The sequence below is a fragment of the Acartia tonsa genome, chromosome 1, assembly GCF_053477335.1.
Source record: "Acartia tonsa isolate MP-2025a chromosome 1, ASM5347733v1, whole genome shotgun sequence".
In the NCBI taxonomy this organism is placed as follows: domain Eukaryota; kingdom Metazoa; phylum Arthropoda; class Copepoda; order Calanoida; family Acartiidae; genus Acartia; species Acartia tonsa.
The window spans coordinates 38282094-38299819 of record NC_137260.1 but is presented as its reverse complement, the minus strand read 5'-3'; the positions used below and the strand labels follow the sequence as shown (position 1 = coordinate 38299819).

Below are 17726 nucleotides of genomic sequence, written 5' to 3'. Positions count from 1 at the left end.
TTTCTTTATAATTTAATAAAGTTAAACTATATTGATCTGCCTACCTATGTCAAGTATAACAGCATGCTATCATTAGTCTTATTGTTTGTCTGTCTGTCTGTCTGTTTTGCTCTTAAACAAATTAACAAAGTCCTTACTGAAAGGACCATAGAATATCAACTTTAAAACAGTTTTTTTTGTAAATTAATTGTAGTAAAAGTATTTTATAGCAAAACATTTTCAAAACGTATTTTTTAGTAACTCTTTTCAATGAAGCTATGGCAGTACTTTACTGCGTACCTTCGTCTGTCCGTTCAAGTTTTTTTTGTGATAACAATGATGCATAGGGATGAAATACATATAGTGCGCCATATAAAGAGCAAACCCTCGACTACAAAAGACTATTTATGATTCATCACTTAAACATTATATTTACTAGAAATATCAGATGATTTTTTCTGTTATTACTGTATTACAGTTTATTTGGTTTTGTAAGACATTGTTATTGATGCGCAACTTTTTGACAACGATTTCTTTGTTATTATATCACAATTTAAATAGTATTTATATTCCCATTCATTAATGAAAAGCCTAAAAATTTCTATGTCTTTACCTCATGTTAATTACCACAAAAAAATGATATCAAAAAATTTTGTTGAGAAATTGAAAATTTTGCCACTCTGAGTGACACGAATGGTTTTTATATCGTTATTCACACGACCGTGATCAATGATCAAATATTTGCAGGGAAATAAAGTATAAGTCAAAAAGTAAAATGAACCAAGTCTTAGATTTTTAGATAACCTCTGCAAGTTGAAATTATAAGTTCATCGACGATAACTTGAAGTCACAATAAAGTTAAAAAAGAATGTTATAGGTTTTATGAGCATTAAGAGATATAAGTTTTCCGGAATTGTAATGTAGGGAGTAGATTTGAAATCTGCATCAAATTTTAAGGATTTTTTATAAAATTCGTTTTTTGTATAATTCTTTATCTAAAAGCGGAAATACAAATTAAGTTAATTAATTTTGGCATCTGTGATTGGTGGATTTAAAAAATCTGCGCTCTGATTGGATGTCGTACATCATTCAACCAATTAGAGCGCAGGTAGTTTAAAATCCACCTATCCTATTGGTCAAAATTAATTAACTTAAAATGTATTTTCGCTTTTAGATAAAGAATTTTACAAAAAAACGAATTTTATAAAAAATCCTTAAAATTTGATGCAGATTTCAAATCTACTCCCTACATTAAAATTCCGGAAAACTTATATCTCTTAATGAGCATGGCAACAAAATTTTAATATTTAAACGTAATTTTTCTATTAACATAATGACAAGCTTAGCGCCATTCTAAAATAATACATTATTGGATTTTAATTCCTTCTATCCCTGAAATTATAACTACTTAGCGCTACGTGAGAATTTTATTACACAAAGAAATCTGCAAAAAGTGTTTTACTAAAACTGCAAATTTTAAATGGTGACAGCTGCCCATCGGTTAAAAATTACCTATATAGTATATTACATATAAACCACGGGCCATTAGGAAAAATGTTAAGTAAAACAAATTGGCCAATTGTTACGTCATAATCAGAGTCAGACACTTTTACTAGGTTCTAAAATTTGTACTAATTTTTACTGCCTACTTATGATGGAAAAATCACAATAATAAATATATTTGCTGTCTTCAAAGAAAATCCACAAAAAATTAAAACAAGTACACAATAAAAACACGCACGCGCCCTCGCACAATAAACTATTTGCAATTTTTGTACTGGGTCCCCGTAAGGCTTTTAAAGAAATTAACATTGTTAGCCATTGTATATTTTAGCTGGAATTGTAATTTTAATTACAATATTTATGGATAGGGTTTTGGCACCACCGTAGGAGGCCAGCAGGGTTAAGGCTCCCTGCAAGGGTTAGGCATAGAAAAGAAAGTAACCCATCACCCTTTTTTCAATTTATTTTTTTAAATAAGGAGAGATGGTCTATGCTTCACAGAACTGAAATGTATAATTATGGTCCAAAAATGTTTTAAATTTATAACAAACCACTGGATACTCTGATTCTTGTTTAAAAATTCTTCAGACTGATTTTTACTAACTGCAACACTTTTTATAAATTGTTTGTTTGTGTGTTTAATTTTACATAATGTTCAATTGTTCTTAAGAATCAGGGTTAAAGTGATAGACAATTTACAAAATTAGAATTGTTTTTTGATAATCCTAATATATAAAGTAGTAAGCGTTTTTTGTCTGTCCCGAAGGATCTTGCTAACCGCTGAACCAATATTGTTCTCCTTTACAGTTAAGCTTCTTATAGGTCATGGGAATTTTTAAAACTATTTTTGGGCAGGGTGTCTTCACCCCCTTCCCCCCAAAAAATATTCTTTATTACTCTTTTGAACACATATTTAAAATGGGAAGAGGTTGACTTTTCCCCCGCCTACCTTAAGAGCCCCTAGAAGCTTCTAGGGTCGTAGCCTAGTGGAAAGAAAACGAATTAGCGGATTTCGTTGTATTTTTACCGTAGCTTTTAATAGATTATTGTGGATAAGGTAAATACTAATGATCGCCACGAAGTGTTATGAAATTGGCCCCGCAGGGTTAGTGCCCCCCACAGGGGCTAGAAATAGGAGAAAAGCTAAATTAAATAAAAGATATACGATATCTTCCCATTCCTATTTGTTTGCATTCTAAAAAGTAATAAGTTGAAAGATAATATAATTTAGAATGTTTTTTTTCTGAAAGGTTTAATAAAATACCCTTGAATGCAGCTGAATAGTTTTTGTTTTAATCTTAACAAAAAGTACAACCACTATAAACATCTAAAATCCCCCTTAATTGAATATTGTACACCGATATATAATTTTAAGTGCTTTCCAAATTCCCCAAGCAAAAACATGCACATGCATATGCCTTAGATTATAACTATAAAATAAATTCTAATTTTATTCCGTTGATTTATACATATATCTCTATATTCCTGGTGTAAGGCAGAGAAAGGCGGGGGTTGGAAAAAATATTTGACCCGTTATAATTCTCACATGATATAATTATATAAGAAATTGTTGTGGTTTTCACACTGAGAAAAGACAGAGAATTTTATTCACATATATGGTATGTAATATGTATTGTATGTATGCTTAATGCTTAAATGTGTGACTGTGCATGTATATTTAAAAAACAATAAAAATTTTGTACATTAATTTTTTTTTCTTTAGAAAAATAATATTTTTTTCATGTTTATTTGTATAATAAAACCACCCAAGGAACTATAAGAAGCTTCCATAAAAAAAAGAACTCAATCAGCACATCAAAATCTTAAGATATAGATTTTGAAATTTATCTAAAATAAGAGGCGAGGGGGTGGGTTAGTTTTTTTAAAAGTCTAACATTTGCGAGAGTTCTAACCCTGTAGGGACTACCCTGTACCTAATAAACAAATAAAAAAAAACTTCCCGTCCCACCCTATATTCAATTAATTTAAAAATAAGGGCGATGTTAACTGCTCAATAAGCCACATTGAGAAAAATTGCTTGGATTCATATGGCAGTATAGTTGAGGGTAGTCCTTGGATGATAAAATGACAACATTTTAACAAGAAAAAATCTACATAGACAAATAAACAGACAAAGGTAAAGGGGGTTGATTGAGTTATCGTTATTTTAGCCAGCTTCAATTTTCACTTTATTAGGGTACATGTTAATCCGGTGTAAGATCCAACTAATAAAAATTATATTCAGCATTACGCGCAGTTTAGGATTTAGTATGTCTCAGATATAATCTTATTTAAAAATTTTATTTGTGATTAATTATTTACCTCATGAATTCATTTTAGTTGAAGTAATTTAAAATATCAAGTTGATTAATTTGTGTTTTCCTGATTGATTTTGCTGCTCTTGGATTGATAGGACCTCGGCTAAGATCTCGTTTACAGTAACTCAACGCGGCCCAACACTCCATACGCTCCCTGAAATAAAAAAAGGACTATTAATATTCAATAATTTTTCTTGACTTAATTAAAATGTCTCTAAGTTGTAGCTGTGTTTAGTGACCTAGGAAAATGGGGATCTGTATCACAGCCTTTGGCCTACCTATTCTATTGACGTTATTGAAGAGGGAAAGAGAAAGAGGAGGGGAAAGTATCCCCATAGAAAAGAGATGGGGTATAGGGTATTTCCTGACGTCGTTAAAAGAGGTAGGCCAAATCAGTGACATCTATCCCCATTTTGCTAAGGAACTATGAATATTTTAAGAGCAAATTTTTATATAAATAAGGATATTTCATACAATTTATCAAGACTTTACAGATATTGACAAACCGACAGACGGTATTTAAACTTTTAGAGTAGCTTCTACTCAATTCAAACATGTACTGACTAAGCACATTTTGTAATTGATTTATATGGAATAGAACTTTTATATATTCGTGATGGGCGGAAAAAGTTAATTTGTAAGTAACTAACTATCTGTATTAACAAATTAAATTAAAATTTACAGTTAAGTAATGTAATTTAAAAAGAAAGGAAATGTTTCAAAACAAGGATATTTCTGTACATAGACAACGCAAAGTTTAAATTATCCTTTTTAAAATAGCTTGTTTATTCATTTTAAAAGTGTATTTTAGATTCCATTTTAATAGGTTATGCTCAGTGGGGGTTAGAAGAAGTCCTGCAAGGTTATTGGCGACTTTAAAGCTTAATTTGTAAAGGAAGAACATACGGAAATAGTGAGCTACAAAGGAGCATCAACATACTGTCTAAATTTTATAATATGTCGCGCTAATTATTCAACATCCTTTAACAATTTGTCTACGCTATCTCTCATACAGTTTCTTTACTTCCCCAATATATTACAGGGATGGAATTAAATAGGTTTTAATCATGGAATTTTCAAATATATTTCTAGTCATTTAGGTAATCCTTGGAAATAAAGAATCAGCTTTTCTTTATGTTGATCCTTTCTCAAACATTGGTTAGTTTAGTTTTTACTTTAAAATTAGGGATATTAATTTAATTGTACACTTTTGATTCAGAAGCACATACGCCCAGGGATCTAAATGGATAAGACAATGGCCGATAAATTGACGTACTTTTTGAATAATGATACACAAAATTACCTTTTCTGTAGATATTATTTAGTGGTTGACATGATTGGACACTCAATTTAATGAAAAAAAAAACAATCTAAATAAAAAAAAACTCATCTGAGTAGTTGAAAAAAAACTTTATCGAAAAACTTTGGGGACCAGTGTAGTAAACATCCCAATGTCTCCTCACTCCCCTGACATACACCAATAAAAATGATTTCCTGTGAACCTTACTGAGTAGTATACTGGCATGAAAGGAAGTGGTTTTTGGGTTGTGAAGGAAGGAAGAAATTGACCCACACAATGTCTGTCTGGGCGCTTCTGGTAGATATTGACAGGGAGGGAGGGGACATTGGATAGTTATTACACTAGTCCCCAAAGGTTTATAATAACGTTTACTTATTCGATTGCTTAATAACCTTAGGGACTTTTATTGAATTTTGATTGGTAGGGTCATTTAGTTGAGTGTTTAAACGTTTCAACCACTAATTGTAATATACAGAAAGGGTAATTTTGTGCAACAATTTATCGGTCATTGTCTTATCCCTTTAGATCCCTGGGATATTGAACAATAGTGTTATTGGGTTCCTTTCATTCATCAGGGATTGTTTACTATGTGGTGGAGAATTTGTGTTTTTTATTGTGTCTCCAGGATGGTTGGGTATGTCATGCTAATGCTTTAACGAAAATATCTTTTTAAAAGCCCATCAATCACAGTTGCTAATTAATATCTTTGCTTGTTCTATGTCAACTTGAAAATCTCTGAAATATGTTAAAATCAAAACTTTTAACATCTTCTGATTTTTAGCTTTTACAAATATTGTTTTTAAAGTAAAGTTTTATGAAGGAAAGGTTTTTTTCTTGTACCACTAATAAAGAAAAAACAGTGGGAAAAGAAGAGATATAAAAGACACAACTCTTAATCATTTGGGTTTTTACTCCCTTGCTTTCAACCCTCTACTACTTTAAACTCACGCACGTCCCTCAATATATCATAAAGATTTTTTCAAGTTTCATTTGAAGTATCAAATAAATGTATAATGATGAAGAAAACCTTTTTTTTTCGCAAACCTGCATGAACTCAAATTGCCAAACATTTATGATTGTAATATTTTGTATGATTATGTTTGAAAGCAAAGTGTATATTAGACAAATTATTACACATGCAAACATTTTCTTCCTGTTTCCCTTCCCTGTATATACAGTGCTATTATGCTTTACAAAGATGCAGGGAGAGATAACTGGAAAATAAGAAAATAAATTAAACTCTTTAAATCCATTCTCTCTTTGAAACTAAATAGTTTTTTTTTCCAAAAGTGAAAATATAAAATCTGAGGGTAAAATTGTTATGAAAGATCTATGATTCCTGCAATTCCAAAAATTTAAGATCAAAGTAAAGCCGAGTTCTAAAGTACCACTGTCAGTGTCAAAGTGTTGTGTGTGCATAATTATCTACAGTGAAGATAAGACAAATCTAAAATTTATTAAACCAAGACAAAACTAACCGGTGTTTTATCAATAAATAAGCTTTTAGTTGGAGAATAGCCTAAAACCACTCAAAAAAAGCTCTTCCTAACATTTATGACGATTGACGAGCCTTACTGTTATAGATATCTTAATTAAGACACACGAACATTCCAGCCAATTCAATGTAGAGAATGGTCATTTATGAAATCATTTTCGAGTTTCATATATATTATATGTATATTAATTTAGAATATTTTTTTCTAAATAATCGATTCTAACCTAATGATTGATATAGCCACCCTGTTAAAAAAGTATGCCAAAATCTATGAATGCGAAGCTCAACAAAGCAGACGGTCTGACAACAAACACTAAAATGTAGAGTATAACTCATTTGATGTTCACGTTATTTAGAAGTCTGAATTAAAATTCTTAAAATTACATAGAAACTGGAGAATTAATATTGACATACTTACATTTTTAAATTTTACCTTACTGTTATAGGTATCATCTTGTAAAGTTTGGAATCGATAGTTCTAATATTCTAATATGCCTTAATCAACGATAAGAGCTAACCTGTACAGACCACCAGACCTATCCTAAATATAAACAAGCTTCGCTTTAAAAAAGATTAACCTAGACCCACATTTCATTTGTGAAAAACAAATCTCAAGATTCTAATCTTGATTGCTAATCTCAAGGTTATGTATTCAAGGTGTACCCTTAAACCACTTTATATAAAAAAAACCTTTAAAAACATTTTATTTTCTGTTTTAAATGTTAAAGGTTTTAAACTAACTCCCGCCTAACATATAGAAACTTATTTTTGGATGTTTATGATTAAAATCAGGTTTGATTAAATTTATTCGTAGTAAAGAATTTTTAATGACAACAAGATTAGCTGTAAAAATAATCTTTTAGAGTTTTATCAGTTGCTACAGATTTCAATTCAAGATTTAAATACCTTAACATTTGGAGCCAAATTACATGAAATCTAGTGAAAAATAAACATCTTTAATTTAAATGTAGGGCAAATAAACTTCTTAAACAAACAGTAAAATGGCGAAATAAGTCCTAATTTAACTACCTATAATAAATGGTCTGATCTCATCTGAAGTTAACGGTATTGTTACAAATACTTGTTCACTAAATATCTAAGAATTGCCTATTTTTTTCAAATTATTATGATTTTTTGCCAATTTGACGTTGCATATATAATATTTCATTATTCTTTACTAAAAAGTAGGTAGTGTTTTCATATACAGTAAGATCTCGTCCCAAGATGTACCTAGCCTTCCAAAATTTTCAGTGAAGAATTGTATCAGAGCTTGTTTAAGGTTATTTAACGGGCAACCATCATAAGAGGTGTAGCTATACGAAAGTAAGTAATATTGAGCTTCTGAAACATTTCATAAAAATCTAACAAATTGGGTACCAGTACTAAGTGTCTAAATATACAAGATTAGCAAAGCATGCTAAATAAGACAATTAAAGGATTGTTTTAAAATAATATTATTTTGATATTGAAAGGCCTTAAAGACCCAAAAACAGCAAGATTTACAGTGTCTAAGTAAATAAATTTCTTTCAATTGATATGAATCAGTATAAAAAGTAACAGAATGTTTGTCTGACTATATGACTGTGTCTTGGTGCCTGTAATAAGATTCTCACCAATCACTGGACCTCTCGTTCACAATAAAGCTTCAAAAAGGTTCCTGGAAGGTTTTTTAATATCTAGTTATGGGGAGGGCACCTCCACCATCTCAAAAGAAAACTCCCCTAAACTTGTAAACTTTTCCATTTAAAAACTAAAATTTAAGGTGGTGTATTGACATCCCACCATCCCCACACATCTGCCTCTACCCTTCACTCTTTTTAGTCTATCTCTTTTGTGACAGACAACCACACATTTGCCTTCACCCTTCACTCTTTTTAGTCTATCTCTTTTGTGACAGACAACCACACATCTGCCTCTACCCTTCACTCTTTTTGGTTTATCTACTCTTTTATATTACAGAAAACTACAAATCTGCTCCTACCCTTCACTCTTTTTTTAGTATGTCTTTTCTCTTATCAACAGTAACCACATATCAGTTCTTACCCATCACTCATCCTTCTAAAAGATAACCACTACTCCCTTACCGTAATTCATACTCCCCTTTAATCTATTGGCTCTCTTCTCTCTCCTAAATTACAAGCAAACGCCCAAACACTGTTAGGATTTTCTTTAAATTAATCATATAAAACTTCATTTCGACTTAGTGTTATATTGTTTGAGGTGTAATACTTGTGGAAAACATTGTCCTTGTTTCTAAAATGCAATAAACGACACGGATACTATTGATAATATAACAAACAAAGGATCTACTGCAGTTCACGGTAAAATATTGCTGGTAAACAATATTTCCAAAAATCTACGAATTTTAAAGGCAGCTAGCTAGCTGCCAAACGACTGAACCTACAGATCATACCCGCACACCATTTTAAGTGGCATAAGAAGGCCTACATATAATCTGGAATAGCCAAGATCCAATTATGCACAGGAAAAGCTTCACTGAAGAAAAAACGCGTAAAATAGGTCTTTTTCGCGCATTTCTCTGCACTGTGAGATAATTATTCATTATTGATTTATGGCTATTCCAGATTATTTGTAGGCCTTTGTATGCCGCTAAAAACAGTGTGTGTGCATGATCTGTACGTTCAGCCGTTTGGCAGCTAGCAGCCTTTAAAATTCATAGATTTTTGGAAATATTGCTTACCAGCAATATTTTACCGTGAACTGCAGTAGATCCAACAAAGGATATTTTACCGTGAACTGCAGTAGAACCCAAACAAATAATAGAACAGGGATAATTATGTCTGCAGCAGAACAAAATAGATTTTAAGCATGTGTTACTTAGTTGTCTAAATTAAAGAGAAGAATATTTTTTAATTATTTTTATGGATGTTACGTATTTTTAAATAACCCAAAACTAAAAAAAAAGAATAAATCAGCATAGCTCCGCCTACACTACCTAGATAATAGATTTAAAAATATGATAAGGATTGGCATAAAAGAGTGTATTTGTTTAAAAGTATTGTCTTCTTTAGGAACAATTTGCCAAGCAAATAAAAACACTCGGGTTGGTGATAATAATTTTGTTCTCTTAAAGAAAAGATGATTTAAGATATCAAGAGTCAAAAGCAGTGGTTTATGCACAGGGTTTAACCAGAGGGATTTTGACAACTCACTTTAAATCAAAAGGGTGTAGGGGGTTGTAATACAGACAACAAAAGGCTGTTATTTTATTGCCAGGAGAGTTGATATATCTCCCTACAACCCCTTCTGCAAGCCTCTGGTAAAAGATTTTTGTTGAAATTTAAGATTAAGATTTAGATTTAAATATGATCTTACTTTAGTTATTTTTCAAGTAGTGATAAACCATGATAGGTTTACAACATTTAAATTACTATGAATCTAGTTTAAAAATAAAATTTTTTTTCAACTTCTCAACCAAAAGATACTGATCAATAAAAGGCTTTCTAAATTGTATACTTTTGGCAGAAACCTTTCAATATAAAACATCTGTGAAATAATGTTTTAATGTTATGCAACAGTTAAATCATCAACAAATACTATTAATTCTTTTGATACAATCCAAAACCTTGATGAAAATTTTAAAATTGTCCTTTAACAAAAAGTAAAGAACTTATGAAAGATGTATTTTAAAGGCAGGTTTTAAAAATTCAAATAAAGTTTCAAAGATGAATTTTATTTTATACAAATACATTGAAATATAGCAAAAAAACATTTTTATCTATTGAGTTAAAGATTCGGGCAATTTGTCAGCCAAATGGTTTAAGATAAGGAAAATCACTTAGGCGGCGTGCGTAAGTTAAAGAAACAGGAGATTTTACTCCCCCATAAAAAAATATTATCAGATATTAGAAAAGTCAATCCTTTTAAATGAGCGAAAAATAACAAAAAAATAAATTTTGACAATTCAAATCAAAGTTAATTTAATTTCTAAAGAAGCTGCGCTCTCAAAAATGCTACATTTTTACTGACATACCTCTACTTAAAACTACTAAACACGCCCCTGCTTTTCAGACATTGGCAATTTGAATAAACTAAAAAAGGAGTTTAGGATGAATAGATTGTATTGCCTTTTAAAGTGTGGTGGTTGCTAACTTTAATGGCTTGCAAAGTGATCTTCTTCAACAACAAGGATGAAAACTCCCCAAGCAGCCTCTTTCTAACTCTATGACTAAGGATCTTGAAAAAAGCCTGATCTGTAAAGTACTTATTTTAGAAAGGGACACAGTAAAAGTGTCTGACTATGACGCCAGAAAAAATTATTAATTAACCAATGAGAAGCCAGTATTCACAATGGTAAAATATATAGCGGCCTCTCATTGGTTAGTTGTTAATTTTTTCTGACGTCATAGTCAGACACTTTTACTGTTTTCTTTAGAAAGCTTTTAAATTTGTTTTAAAAAGATTCCACGGTAGGTAACCCCTTAGTAGAACATTTCATGTCCTACAAAACTCGTCTTAAGTTAAATATATACAACTCATCTTTGATTTAGAAATAAGTGCCAAGAACATTGGGTATTGAAAAATGGCCCGGACAAGTCTAGATTATTAAAAAGCATTGCATTTAACAAGAATGTAAGCCATACAAAAATGGGCATCAATAAAAAACACAGTTAGAGGTGACTAATTTTAAAGAAAAAGGGTTACATCATAAATAAATTTAAAATATTGGGGATCTTTTATTTTAAAATTTTTTTTCTTAAGAAATTAGCAAAAGAAAGAAAAATGCAAATGAGCAATTTTTCTTTTTTTGTTGATGATTCATTTCAGGGTGCTTTGCTTCAGTTTCCCCTCGTCATTATTTCTTATTTTCTTCCTTTAGTTCGTGATAAAGGTGGGTGATCTTTATACCACCGAATTTGCTTAAGAGTATAGCTGCTTATAAAGTCACTTTATCAAAACTAATTTTTTCTTATTATTATAACAGATTAAGGAATTTTTTTAAATTTCTGTTAAAATTTACTGGATATTTTAAGGATTAATATTTTTTTAAAATTCATCCAAACTAAACTTCCAAAAGCAATTTAAAAATCTTTATATGCTTATAATGTTACACATTGTTTATTTTTTTAAATTATTCTTTAATCCTATAAACGAACAATTAAAGGGCTGAGTATTTTGGAAAAAGACACACCCTTTCCATAGCATCAGATAATTAGTGATAATTAAACAGTTTTGCAATTATCTTGCACAGAATAGGTTTCGAGGCAGATTAACTCTTTTAGGTATATTAACATTATCCATTAAGAATCTATAGCTAAAAAGTAGTTATTGTGGTAAAAATATATCCTTAAACTTTAGTTCAAAACATTAACGCCTTTTTGAAAATCGATTTAGTATTGAAATTTAAGATCGCTCTAAACAAGTATTACTCTTTAAAAAAGGACAAAAAGACAGACAGATAGAATAGGGGAAGCTTATAGTGTAAAGCACATTTTGAGTGGCAAGTAGAATATTTTTTCATTTTTTATTAAAACATTGTCATAATATTTATAGGATGTTCTTATTTTTAAAATTGTTATAACAAAAGTTATTTATGAGAACCTCCATCTAACACTCATATAAATGTATTTTGTAGCAAAGCTACTCTGTCAATAAATGTCTGACTGTACGTTAGTTTTTAACGCTAGTCTTTAGTAGTTTATGACCGCTTCCTCTGACTCTTTTTTTTCTCTTTTCTCCTATGTTCTGAATTTAAAATATAAAGTAATTTCTACTTATCCATTTTATACTTTTAAATCTAAAAATTTCGCTACTGGATGCAATCGTTCTTGTATATTCTAAGTATATATAATTAATAATTATATGGCTAATACATTTTGCGGCAAAGATAATATTTTATGTCCAAATATGTAGTTACACTCTCATATATGCAGTATATCTAATAAACAAGGACGATTTTGTCCAATATTAGCAAAGCGTTAATTTACATCGCATGCCTAAAATGCTCCAAGTTGCCATGTTTACACACAATTTGGTCTGTTTTATTTCGATAATGGTGTCTTTTTAAAATTATTAAAAACCAATGCTTCCTTTTCAGTCTAAACAAAGGTGTAATGTAATATAACACCAACAGACAACCATCTCTTTGATTGCACGACCTTGTCCGTAAGTTATAACTGTACATCGTTTAGTATATGGTCTACAACTTTCTAATTATACTTACTATTAATGTCAAGTGCTGAGTAGTCCCCGACTAGAACCCGACACCTCCACGACACATTTATAAAAAATATTCCTATCTTATCCTCGCCCTCCAAAGATATTAAATAACCAAAATGACGCCCTAAACTTATTACACAAATGGCATATAGAGTAGCTACGAAGTTAAAATATAAACATGAAATAAGCCATAAAGCTGAAAGTATGCGCATTCCATAATTAGTTAATAATATTTTTTACATGCACTAAATTTTGTAAATAGTATTTAGATACATCAAAAATATTGCAATGTTTTGGAATTTTAGTAGAGCAGTTATTCAATAACTAGGATTTGTCCGTTCGTTAATATATGAGCATAATCGATATATAATTGGATGTTGCATCAGATTTTTATTTACGCTAATACTTTCAGCTGGATAAAATAACGATACCCAACATCCCCTCCACCTTTACTGGAGGAACGAACAATAGAAAAGGTCAATATTAGCAACCTAAATTGAAAAAAAAATTTCCCCGCACAATATATCAAAGCAATCATAAATCGATTATGAGCATTAAGAATAGTTATTTCTCGCAACGTATTATAAACGGCTTTCCGCGGATATAGAATGTACAATTAAAAGATTAAAACCAGTTTTTTAGCCCCTAGGTGCCGTAGGCACGGGCTAAAAAAATTGGTTTTAATCTTATGATTGTACATTTTTATATTCGTAGAAAGCTGGATATAATACGATGCTAGACATAGTTTTTTCGTATGGATGAGAACCGGTTCCTATCCAACGGATTCGAATGAATACGAGAAAATTATATTAAAATAATGAATTTCTATTTTTTAGCTAGATAAAAAGCAAAAAGAAAATGCACAAATGTAATGGATTAACAAACGGTCAAAGTTTAAAGCAAGCGAAATCAGCTGATAAAATAGCATTTCTCCCATTGCGTTACGGACAAATTAAATTATAGAGTAGCTTTACCACTAATAAGGTTCAGTTATCTGAACTGATTAATACTTATCATACAAATACGATGTTGTACATAAGTAATAAAAACCTATCAATTTGTTTTATCATAATATGCAGTGGAAATAGATTTTTTTAAAAGTTATATGGACACATTTTGGTGGATTTATCAATGGCATATCTCAGTCAAAAGACAAGGAAACTATTTTCAGTGTATATCAAAACCGGTTGATATCAGCTGTTTTAAAACTGCTTCGTATCGCATCGTATTACAGGCAATTTTCTATAGATAATAAAATAAAATAATAATACTTATACCAGTTTTGTTAGTCTGGGCCTTGGGCCCCTCTTGGCTAACGAAAATGGCATTAATCTAGGAATTTTTCTTTTTACTATCCACAAAAAGCTGCCTATAATGCGATGCGATAATCATCGAAAGATTGTTAGATTACAGACGTCAAACATAACCCTATAAAATATCCGCACTACAAACAATCCAAATCTAATAAATATATAGTTTTGTTTCATATGTAATTGTAAAATGATAGCAAGAGTTCAGGAATAAGGGGTTAGGTCAATAGAAGAGAAATTAATCTTTCCCTCGAATCATTAATCATTCTTTTCTTTCTTGTGTAAGTTAAAAATTAAGAGGATAATATAAATTTACCTTCCATTTAAATATCTTTATATCCCTGTGTGTAGGTATATAAATTATACATAATTAAGTTAATTACTTTGAAATCATCGTTCACGTATTATACTGTAACGATTATTAAGAGTGTAATTTGTCATAAAGAGTTTCATTTCTATAAGATGGGAATAAGTGGCATCTCCCCTAGACCCTAGGAGCTTTGCCAAACGAGGTAGAACATGAGTTTGAGTCCTTGCATGGTAAGGTTTCAGAAGCAAAGCTACCCTATAAGTGATTGTGTCTTTTTCTTTAGCACTAACGAGATTTGTCGCGACAAAACCGATTTTTTACATTTTAAATTTTGCTTAATATGAGCAAACTTTTTAATTTTTGGCTTTTTGTTTTCACATTATTTTGTCTGTTATTAAAAACAGCTTTGCTCAAGGGAGTCCGAGGTTCTTTTTTCAAAGGACGCTGCAAAAAAATATTAGAGGGAGTATAGGTATTACCTAACCCCCCCCCAAAAAAAAAAAAACACTTAATACTTTCAAATAAAAAGCTTGAATGTCCACTATTGCATGTAATTGTATTTTTAATGCAATATCTATTTAAATTGGGACACCTGCCATACTCGGCGAGGGTGAGGTAATAATGAGTAGCTCTCATGAGACAGCGGGTCAAGTCATAATGTGCTTGAACGTGGAGCTTGATAGCCCTAGTGGCTAGACAAAAGTGTCTCAGCCTACTCCATGACTACTTAGGCCCAAACCCTAAGAAACAATGGCTAATCAATCAATCAATTTATGCTTCCGATCTTAAAATCTGATCCTTCAGGACAAACTTTCATAATTGATTAAATTCAATTTAATTGTATTATTTTAGGCTATTTTTCTGCTCTTTCTTGTTCCTCCCAATAGATCCTAGGGACACAGCCGCTAGTGTAGGATAAAGAAATAAACTCTCGAACGTGTGGCCATTTTTTTATTACTTTTTCAACAGAATTTGTCCTGTGAAAAAGCTATTTATTATCCCTGGAAATATCTAATAGTGTTAGAAAAACCACTAGATGATTTTTTTCTTAATATTTAAAAAAAGTCTTTTTTTGTTATTACTTCTTTTCTCAAAATTTGATATGTTTTAGTTGTATTGATGCTATTCATTTTTTTGGAATGTTGGTTTGCTCTCTTTGTCACGTTAAAACTGAATTGTTTAGTCCTTTTTACACTGTTCATTAGCTAAGAGATAAGTAAATAGCCCATTTTAATATCTATTTTTTTTTTTGGGGGGGGGGGGGGTATTTGAAATGAAAAGGATATTTTACCATTTTTAGAACATGTTCCCACGACTTGTTTATTGAATAATAATAATCATTCCTGCATTCTGTATTTATTTTAATCCTGACTTCCTAAATTCACGGGTTCAGGGTTAATGTAATAGAAGAAAATGTAGTCACTTTTTATTATTATAAAAGCAGATTACAGAAAAAAAAGTAGTATGGTTTTTTAATGAACTTATGGAGCTAACTATTTTCGGAAAGTTTCACATAGGTCTCGGAGTTGTCTGAGTCTATTTTTATATTTATTTCATGGGTTTGTTTTAGGCTATTTTTACCCTCCTCCTTTAAATACCTATCTCCAAGATACTGGGTCGCTGTCAACATTCATAAAGTGTTGCTTAATAGATACAGACCTAAAGATGAATTATCCAATAAATAAAATTGCATAAAATTTTTTTATAGATCCATTTATCTATGGTTTATATTGGCTTTAAATGAATGAAAATATCAAAGCATAAATTTTTGTCAAAACAAAACAATATTAAATTTTCTGAATGTCCTAGGGGCGGCGTGCAAAAATTGATTGCAGGAAGACAATTGACCCAAAAAATGCGAAGAATGGGATATAAACGTCATTATGAATCAATGTAAATAAAGGGTTACAACCCATTTATAACAGTTTAATTCCTTTTTGAAATGAAGAGGGTTATACATTTTTTCGCTCGCTTCGCGCAGCTAATTCTATTTTTCTATGTATCTTTAATGTTTTCTCTTTATTTTCAATTTTCGTATCATCTTATTTACTTGAGACAGATGTTACTAGTAAAAGAAATGACCATAATAATTTGAACAAACAATGACTATGAAAAATTAATTATCTTTCTCTATCAATTCATTATTAAAGCGTGCAAGTAATAGAATAGGCTAGGATAATTATGTCCAAAAATACTTAACAATATATATATTAAATAATAAAGAAAATCTTATGCAATATTAAGTAATTTTACCTTTAAACTAAATAAGTTTTAAATATTATGATAATGGTTTTATCCCGGCTTAGTCCTGCATCATTTATCATTAAAATATCTCTAAAAATGAAGATTTTCTACATTTAGGATATATCCAACCATTACTTACGGAAAGCTCTTACATCTTTAAAATATTCAAATACGTATTACAATTGAGGCAGGTTCAAATTAAGCAACCTTAATTCTACATATATGGCAATTTAACATTTAAACTTCTAAAAGTGCAAATTATTTTTTTTTTTTCAATTTTGAAAGGGGGGCTACTTTAAGATATGTCATTTTTCGCTTCTATTTTTTATGGTTGCTGTCATCTTTGTTAATAATTAAAGTGAATGATACAGCTGAAACTAATTCATTTATTTATAGGAAGGTAAATGACAATGGCAGATAAATTAATCAACACAAAATTCTTCCGCCTAGTATTAACAAGCTTCCTAATATATTCGTGCAGAAGGGGAAGGGGTGTAAGGGATTGTCAACACCTCCCTTAATGCTAAATGTTCATTCCCCCCCCCCTTTGCAAAAAAATACATTCCCATGAAATAATTATGTGCACGCCACTGAACGCAAAGCATCAACTAATTTTTAAAAATTCTTACAAATGAAAATACACATGTTTTAAAATCGAAATATTTTTGTGCACGCCACTGAACGCAAAGCATCAACCAATTTTAAAAAATCTTACAAATGAAAATACACATGTTTTAAAATCGAAATATTTTTGTGCACGCCACTGAACGCAAAGCATCAACCAATTTTAAAAAATCTTACAAATGAAAATACACATGTTTTAAAATCATGGCTTAACATTCAGCCCAACATATGTTCTAAATATTGTCTATATTTAATTTTTTTAAGTCATTAGTTGTAAGATATTTTAGAGATATTAGTTTTGAAACAACAAAAAACACAAAATCAACGAAGTTGTCATAAGAAGGTCTTAGATTTCAAAAAAAAAAGAATTTGAATGATACATTCGAAGCTTACAATTTGTGTACTGATATAAAACCATTGGGGCCAACAAAACTGGTAGTATATTTATAATTTTTATTTTGAT

The 17726-nt window shown here is 30.4% G+C and overlaps 1 protein-coding gene across 2 annotated transcripts in view; it reads right to left on the bottom strand.

The window, feature by feature from the left end:
* The window catches only part of LOC145318913 (uncharacterized), a 48393-nt gene that overhangs the window by 14345 nt on the left and 16322 nt on the right, over positions 1–17726 (bottom strand). For both annotated transcript variants that reach the window (XM_080160613.1, XM_080160623.1), the window contains exon 4: positions 3868–3954. In XM_080160613.1, the coding sequence (XP_080016739.1) occupies positions 3868–3954 (87 nt within the window). The remainder of the gene's footprint in view (positions 1–3867; positions 3955–17726) is intronic.